The sequence below is a fragment of the Salvelinus sp. IW2-2015 genome, linkage group LG5, assembly GCF_002910315.2.
Source record: "Salvelinus sp. IW2-2015 linkage group LG5, ASM291031v2, whole genome shotgun sequence".
Lineage (NCBI taxonomy): Eukaryota > Metazoa > Chordata > Actinopteri > Salmoniformes > Salmonidae > Salvelinus > Salvelinus sp. IW2-2015.
In genome coordinates, this window is record NC_036844.1 from 15,527,374 (window position 1) to 15,536,512 (window position 9,139).

General features: G+C 40.8%; 1 protein-coding gene across 3 annotated transcripts in view; it reads right to left on the bottom strand.

The window, feature by feature from the left end:
* The window catches only part of LOC111964508 (serine/threonine-protein kinase ULK1), a 49,448-nt gene extending 40,637 nt beyond the window's left edge, over positions 1 to 8,811 (bottom strand). For all 3 annotated transcript variants that reach the window (XM_070443573.1, XM_070443574.1, XM_070443572.1), the window contains exons 1-3: positions 8,157 to 8,811; positions 3,511 to 3,603; positions 3,377 to 3,418 (exon numbers count right to left, since the gene is read on the bottom strand). In XM_070443573.1, coding sequence (XP_070299674.1) covers positions 3,377 to 3,418; positions 3,511 to 3,603; positions 8,157 to 8,246 — 225 coding nt within the window. In that variant the 5' untranslated portion in view covers positions 8,247 to 8,811. The remainder of the gene's footprint in view (positions 1 to 3,376; positions 3,419 to 3,510; positions 3,604 to 8,156) is intronic.
* Positions 8,812 to 9,139: the final 328 nt, after the last annotated feature.

Genomic DNA, 9,139 nt, shown 5'->3' on the forward strand with positions numbered 1-9,139 from the left:
GAGGGGTGCGTCACTTGAGTGGGTTGAGTCACTGATGTGATCTTCCTGTCCGGGTTGGGGCCCCACCTCGGGTTCGTGTCGTGGGGGAGATCTTCGTGGWCTATACTCTGCCTCGTCTCAGGATGGTAAGTTGGTGGTTGAAGATATCCCTCTAGTCGTGTGGGGGCTGTGCTTTGGCAAAGTCGGTGGGGTTWTATCCTGCCTGGTTGGCCCCGTCCGGAGGTATCGTTGGARGGTGGCAGTGTCTCCTGACCCTCCCCGTCTCAGCCTCCAGTAATTATGCTGCAATATTTTGTGTCGGGGAGCTAGGTAATGGAACCCTGACCTGAATGACTCTGAATCGGCTATGAAAAGCCAACTGACATTTACTTCTGGGTTTCTGACCTGTTGCACCCTCTGCAACCACTGTGATTATTATTATTTGACCCTGTTGGTCATCTATGAACGTTTGAACATCTTGGCCATGTAATGTTATAATCTCCTCCTGGCATAGCCWAAAGAGGACTGGCCAGCCCTCAGAGCCTGGTTCCTCTCTAGGTTATTTCCTAGGTTCCTAGGTTTTTCCTAGCCACCGTGCTTCTGGGTTTCTGTATAGCACTTTGTGACARTGGCTGATGTAAAAAGGGTTTTATAAATACATTTGATTGATTGATTATCCCATAATTACAAAGCGAAAATGGGTTTTAAGATTTTTTTCTAATTTATACAAAATAAAAAACAGAAATATTATTCTCTATCATAATTATTTTCCAAGAAGTAGTCATGCTATGTTACCGAAATTGAGCTCAGGTGCATCCTGTTTCATTGATCTTCCTTGAGATGGTTCTACAACATGTTGGACTCACCCGGTGGGAAAGTCAATTGATTGGACATATTTTTTTTACCTTTATTAACTAGGCAAGTCAGTTAAGAACACATTCTTATTTTCAATGAGGTCTAGGAACAGTGGGTTAACTGCCTTATTCAGGGGAAGAACGAGAGATTTTTACCTTGTCAGTTCGGGGATTCGATTTTGCAACTTGTCGGTTACTATCCAACCACTAGGCTACCCTGCCGCCCCATGATGATTGGAAAGGCACACACCGGTCCACATAAGGTCCCACAGTTGACAGTGCATGTCAGCAGAAAACAAAACAATTCTGCAGCATTGAAGGTCCCCAAGACCACAGTGGCCTATCATTCTTAAATGGAAGAAGTTTGGAAACCACAGACTCTTCCTTGAACTGGCCGCCCAGCCAACTGAGCAATCGGGTGAGAAGGGCTTGGCTAGGGAGGAGATCAAGAACCAATGGGTCATTCTGACAGAGCTCCAGAGTTCCTCTGTGGAGATGGGAGAACCTTCCAGAAGGACAACCATCTCTGTAGCACTCCACCAATCAGGCCTTTATGGTAGAGTGGCCAGATGGAAGCCACTCCTCAGTAAAAGGCACATGACAGCCCGCTTGGAGTTTGCCAAAAGGAACCTAAAGGACTCTCAGACCATGAGTAACAAGATTRTCTGGTCTGATGAAACCAAGATTGAACACTTTGGCCTGAATGCCAAGTCAATCAATCAATTTAATTACATTAGTTTATAAAGCCCTTCTTATAATCAGCTGATGTCACAAAGTGCTGTACAGAAACCCAGRCTAAAACCCCAAACAGCAAGCAATGCAGGTGTCACGTCTAGAGGAAACCAAGCACTGCTAATCACATGGCCAAAACCATCTCTTGGGTGAAGCATGATGGTGGCAGCATCATGCTGTGGGGATGTTCTTCAGCGGCAGGGACTGGGAGACTAGTCAGGATCGAGGTACAGATGAACGGAGCAAAGTACAGAGATATCCTTGATGAAAACCTGCTCCAGAGCGCTAAGGACCTCAGACTGGAGGATCACCTTCCAACAGGACAATGACGCTAACCACACAGCCAAGACATCGCAGGAGTGGCTTCGGGACAAGTCTCTGAATGTCCTTGAGTGGCACAGCAAGAGCCCGGACTTGAACCCGATCTAACATCTCTGGAGAGACCTGAAAATAGCTGTGCAGCAACGCTCCCCATCCAACCTGACAGAGCTTGAGAGGATCTGCAGAGAATAATGGGAGAAACTCCCCAAATACAGGTGTGCAAAGCTTGTAGCGTCATACCCAAGAAGACTCAAGGCTGTAATCGCTGCCAAAGGTGCTTCAACAAAGTACTGAGTAAAGGGTCTGAATACTTATGTAAATGTAATATTTATGTTTTTAATAAATTAAACATTTCTAAAAACTGGTTTTTGCCTTGTCATTATGGGGTATTGTGTGTAGATTGATGAGAAAAAAAACAATTCAATATATTTTTGAATAAGGCTGTAACCTAACAAAATGTGGAAAAAGTCAAGGGGCGTGAATACTTTCCGAAGGCACTGTATATCCATAAAAACTATGCCAGCTGATTCATGATTTCGACRGGCTGGGAAACGCTGCCTGCCTCATCCCGACAAGTTCATTACTACGGGACAGCTGGAGATCGAATTTGAATATTGAAACAATGTTGCAAATGTCGGAGAGACAGACAACAAGGTTTATACAAACATCCGCTGTTGAAAATGAAATGTTAGTCTAAAAGAAATGTGAGATAGACACCGGCTGGAATGCGGTTTTAACCAATCAGCATTCAGAATTAGTGCCACCTGTTGTATAATGATTGATAAATGAATTGTACAGAACAACAAACTTGTGTAACAACCAGCAAGTAATGCAACAAATATAACATGAAACAAAAGTGGGTCAAAATATGCATTTCACCCCTCCCCCCTTGCAGAAATTTGAATAGATAGCCTATCTTCAGTTTATGTGACAAAACAAGCAATGTATGATGTAGAGAATCATTGTACCATATAAACAGCTGTGAAATATATTTTCAATAACACWAAATATTGTATTTTCAGCTGTTTGAAGCTGGTGTAATAAAACGAAAGTAAAAGACGCCAAAATGAAACTTAAGACCAGGAAGCATATAAATAGGCAGATTGAAGTGGTAGATTTGTTCTGACTTGGTTTCAATGAGAATGACAGATCTATATCTACATGTGTGTGAATTTGGTCAAGCTGTCCAAAAATTGACATGTTGTTGTTTCCAAATTCACATCCAAATTTGAGTTATAGAGTTAAAGTCATTCTCATTGAAAGCAAGTCTAAGAAGGGGTAGATCTGTTCTATGTGCGCRATTTTTGTACACCCGCTTCAAACAGCTGAAAATACAATATTTTTGGTTATTGACAATGTCTTTCACAGCGGTTTAGATGGTACAATAATTCTCTACACTTGTTTGTCACAACTATTAGAATTTTTGCAACCATGAAATGGTGGAACGATTTCGTCACATTGCACCTTTAAGGATTTGGCTTAATACATACCTGAAAGTCATGTAATGCAACAATGTTCTCATGTTTTAGTTCCTGGGGAAAATAAATGGGAAATGCAAGTTTACAGCTATTCAAATTGAAAGTCTTACGGTATACACTATCGAAAATAAAACTGGTTGCCTTACCTTGAGTATCTTGATCTCTTTTCCCAAAAGGGTCTGAGTTTTTGCCAAGTTTTTCTTGTTTATGCATTTCACAGCCACCTCCCAGTCGTGTTTCTATAGACAAACAAAAATAATTATGAAAAATGATAACACACATTTTCCCTAATGTTTTCTGGGTGCATGTAATACCGTTTAATGAATGCTTATCGGTGAAAGGCATGGAACATAAGGAAGTGGAAAGGTAGCCTACTATAAAGCCTTCTGCGTGCCTTGGTTCGGCAAACCGAATGAGTGTGCTTGCATACTCCCTTAAAAGACCTTCGCTTGAAAAACGAGAAAAAAGCAGCAATAGTACTGRTTGCCCATCTTGAGACACCATAGCCAGTATACACTTCCTCAAAATAGTCTGAATCAATCTAAGATAGATTTCTTGAGTTGTCATTCATTTTGACGTTTTTTGCAGAGGAGCTCTTAGTCACGCAATTTTACATCTAAGATGTTTGGTGCAGTATATCTCTATATCTGAAAAAACGTGCATGAAAACTATTCGTCTCTCSTTGTATGACAAACAGTTCATTGAATAATCCCTAATGTTGACCAATCACCAACGAAGGGGCGTAGACTTCGGCTACAGACTTCGGTTTACCTCGGGGYAAAAATGTGTGCACGAACAGCCGAAAAAACCCTTGCTGAAGACCAAAACTACACAAAATGTKATTGGCGTCATAATATATGCACAAACCTTAAGACATGGGCTGCGGTCCAAACACTTAAAGATACACCCTCGTCCATTTACCCTTGCCTTATGCCCTTAGGGGAATCCCCGTCGCCATCTTGGAGGGTGGTCCAAATGATTAGCCAAGCAAGGAAAGTTTGCAACGTAAGCCCCTCAGCCCTCGATTTTAGTCGGCTTTGCGAGTGTACAATTATGTTTACTTCAGGGCCTGAAACTCCCCATAATTCAATTTATGACTACTGCACATCCGCTAAGAAAAGTCAGCGAAAAGTTAAAAACAAAATTAATGGAGAAGTCAACATACAAGTGTAAGTAAAAACGAATGCAAATAAGTTAGAAATGTTGCTACTATGTAAAAAGTAAATATGTTTCTTGTTTGGTTATCTTTCGGAAATTGCAGAAAGAAAACATTTTTCTTCAGAAGTTCCAGCTAGGCAGGCTAACGTTAGTTAGCTAATTAATTTGCTAGCTATAATACAGTAGGCATATATTAATAATTACATATTTAATATAAGTAGACATGCACTCATAATTGACTGTAGCAAAGCACCCACAAGCTATTGGTGGCTGAAAACACAATCATCGCAGGATGAACGAGTGAAGAATTTCCYGCCAAAGGTGGTCCATTTAGAAATCATTCCCTCACCCCTTYCCCTGCAAGTGTATACTCGTCAGACGTCATGATACGTCATCAGAAGTGTCCCCTTAATTGAGGGTTGAGGGGATAGGATGTGTCTTAAGTGTTTGGACTGCAGCCATGGTAACAATCAATGTTCCTTCTAAGCTGCGCTCCTGCGCCACACAGCTCCCTGGGACAACCCACAGAAATATCAACCAAGGCATTCCGAGTCAATCTGCAAACATTTCTGTAAAAAAAACTAACAATAAAACCTTGTTTTCCRATTTTCATTTTTTGGTCTCGGCCTGTTGACTTTAGGTGCAATCGATTCAGCTTATAACCATTTCATGTGTTTGAAGGTACAAACTCTTCCCCAGAGAGCAAATCAAGTGCCCTATAGGTCTACTGCTGGCCAATCGGATGGCTCAGATTACCGTGTCCGAGGTAACGTAGCAAGCATAAAAGAAAGAGCTGCAGCAAAGTTGATAKGGTGAGATTTCAAAACGTATAAAACCATGACTAAAGAAAGACCGTCAACGAATACAGCAAAGAGATGCTATTTTTATGAGTAAATTCATATTTAAAGTTCTTACTCAGCACTGTCAACACTTTGTAGGCTATTCAACACTTTTATAAGCCATAAAATGCACGTTCTTCCTATTTCCARTGAGCGCTACAACAAGCACTGCAGCTGTAAGGAACGAGTAGGAAAGTGTATCTGTAGGCTTGCATTGTTGTTATTATTGTTAGCGGTTTGGGTATTTTTTAATATTGCGGAATATTTCACTTTCTCTGTTCATAGGAGTAACAACAAGAATTTGTGCATGAGGCAGAAATAATGCGGTGTGCCTCGAGTTTCGCCATCAGCTGGAAGACAGTGTCCTTTTTTGGTCAGTGTCAGTGGAGCAAAGGAAGAGCGGAGGGATGTTGAGAGGCGGGCCCTCAGATGCAGGCACCATCAGCCCAGTCAAATTAAAATAAAAAGTACATTATTTAAATGTATTCTCACTTAGCTGTGCTTCACAAGTAATACAACAACGGATGTATTACCGGTGTGATCATATAGCCAACCTCAAATGTTGAATCATATATTTTTAATGGCCCAAACAATGCAATTCAAGCAAAGCCAATATGCAGGCACACCTGTTAATTGAAATGCATTCCAGGTGACTACCTCATGAAGCTGGTTGAGAGAATGCCAAGAATGTGCAAAGTTGTCATATGTGTTATTTCATAGTTTTGATGTCTTCACTATTATTCTACAATGTAGAAAATAGTAAAAAGAAAGAAAAACCCTTGAATGAGTAGGTTTGTCCAAACTTTTGACTGGTACTGTATATTATTAGTATATGTAAAGACAAGATTATATCAAGAACAGTCCGATGGTTGACAACATTAGCCTATAGCTTGTGAATAATTCCCAGATTGTGTGCAGTAAAGAAACGCATGCCTTTTTTTGTGTGACTTTTCTAATCATAGTCGCACCCCTCATGTAGCCTAGCCCATAGCCCTTTAGAATAAAAGCATTACATGCATAAATTGCATTTGTGGTCACTTTTGAGAATGGTGTTTTCCAGCTAATGGAACATTTGCGCTTATAGCCTACTGCCATGTGAGCATTGCTGCATAATGTGAAGAAATACTCTAATAGTTTATCAACATTTTAAGCTAAATGTTCTGATCTGTGTCAGCCTCATTGCATCCCAATTTATTTTTTGATGCTAGTGGTTGAATTCATTTGGGATCTATCCCACAACTGTCACAGACGGTTTGGAATTTCTTTCTCACAGAATATAATAGCTAAACTTTTGTACTATGGGGGATAGTAGATTGACATAGGCTAGAGCTTTTGCTGTTCGTTAGGCCTACTCATCTTGTTGGCTGATGAAAATTAAATGTGGACAGTTCCTCATCTTCCAATATCTTCAATATGCGCCTCGTCCCTGATGTGTCTGTCTTTACTTGTAGCCTGTGAGAAAGAACCAATCACGTGACGGAGAGCCATTTGAGTGAGAGGAGCTTTGGAGCATGCAGCAGGGAGAAGGGAATTATCATTATTATGTTCAGCCCAAGGGCACAACGGCCACTGGCTGCAAAAGGCATGGATTTTTTTAGGGGGCATTACGGCCACACAAAGGGGATGCAGCAGGGAAATTCGAGGCATTATCTAGTGTTTGTCAAGTTGTGAATGAGAGAATGATAATGTTTCATGGAATGTAGGCCTACATTGAACACCACACATTGGCTGCTACTGTAGGCTGAATGACAGAACAGCTATTGCCATGTTAAAATTAATGCATTTTCTCCATTGTTTTTGATGGTAGGCCACTCTGGTAGGCCCACATTATGATGAAATAGCCACAGTAGTCTACATGGCCACTGTTAAAACTAACTTAAAGCAGGTACAGCCTCAGTGTTCACAGTAAATGCACACTGGAAGTTGCACAGAATTTTCACAACTTTGAAGTTTGGCTCAGCAGACCTGAAATTTGCTCAGTGCTGAAATTTTTGACGGAACATTGGTAACAACTTGGGCTGGGAATTGGCAGGGACCTTAAATTATGTATTGCGATTCGATGCTGTGATTTTATTCCGATTTGATGTTCTAAACATATTMCTCACCATATATCTGKTGTAGAGGGACAACAGAGCCATGAGAAAACACGTTTTTATAAGTCATGATTTTTTTTTTTTTTGCCTCCCTATTAAAAACAAATACTGGTACAGGTGCAGCCAACTGGCGCTAAAATAATATGACGATATTGTCCATAAGATACAATATCATCAAAAATAATATCCCAATATGTAACTGTATCCCCAKCATCACTAGTAACAACATACAGTGTAATGAATAAGGTAGGCCTGACTTTCCATTTTCCCCGTGGACCAGAATTCTCCCTCCTCAGCATAAAGTGCGTTGTTGTTGGACAAACATGTCTCAACATGTCATTGTGATCAATGGTCAAGTTTGGACTTTTGAAATAAACAAAAGCCCCCCCCCAACATAGAATTATAATAGGCTAGATGTTCGACCATCCCCATCACACCAACCAAAAATGTGAAGGACAAATATTGTAATTTAGGTTCATAATGCACTTGTAATAAATTATTACTCATATTTCATCTGCAAATGGCTGTTCATATTTTTCATCCTCAACCCAGATGATTGCATCTTTCAGCTGCCATGTCCAAATTAAGGACGTACGACAACATAAAAATGATAACAATGCAGACGCAAATATTTCATTTGGATAATAGCAAAATTTTCACTATGTAGATTTACACAATAACATTGCCACATCGGTCCCTCACCTCTATATTCCTGCCTTTGAACACCACCGCAAATGCACCGTGTCCTATCAAGTCCTTCCTGCTGAACTCGAATTTCCCCACGGTCTCCATCGCTCCAGAACCTCTGGGTTTTATTTTGAAGTAAAATTACAAGCGTTGCACGGTCGCATATCTTCTCTCTCGGAAGTCCCTTTCTCCTCCGTGAAGTCGGGGCAGCAGGAAAGTTCACCCCGTCTTTCAATTGCCATGAACTGCCTCCTTAAGAAAGAACGACTTTCCTCGCTCATGTTTAGGTAACGAATGGAAAGGAGTCAGCCTCCTTTTAACAATATACGAGTCCCATGTTTTTTTTGTTTTGGTAGCTAGCTAGCTAACACAACTGACGCAGTGTTTACAAAGACACAATGCCCCAATGTAAGCTYGCTAGGTACTAGCAAAACATATCCACCTTAAAAACAGAAGGCAAGCCTGGGTGTTTTTGTTGGTATACAGAGGATATCGTTGGCTCCGTTGCAACCCGTTCAATAATGTGTTTTAATTTGTTCCAACGCAAGTCCATAACATTTATGCAAGCGTAATATTTTCAATGGTCAATTGAGAACCTAATAGTCCCCCCCCAGAGGAATTCTCGTATCGATTATGGTCTACAACAAGGTTGCTCTCCAAGTCCCGCAATTTTGCGCACGCGCACAAAGCTACAGCTGTATTTTCTTTTACGTCAAACTAGGGTGGTGTCATATCAAGTGTGCTGTTGTTTTTGRTGGCCCACTTTTCTGCGTGCAACCACCTAGACTAGACCTATTACCTGGAAAGCAAAGTAAAGAACAGTAACCTAACCTACAATTGGCTGACYTCAACAGAAATTGCCTGCTATATTTGATAGCAGAACTGATGTAGTGTGTTATTATGGCCCAAGCACAAATTGTATGGAATCTTTTATAGCCTATACACATTTTTGGTGAAGTGAAATAACATGATGTGTGTTTGTATGATGTTCTCATAAG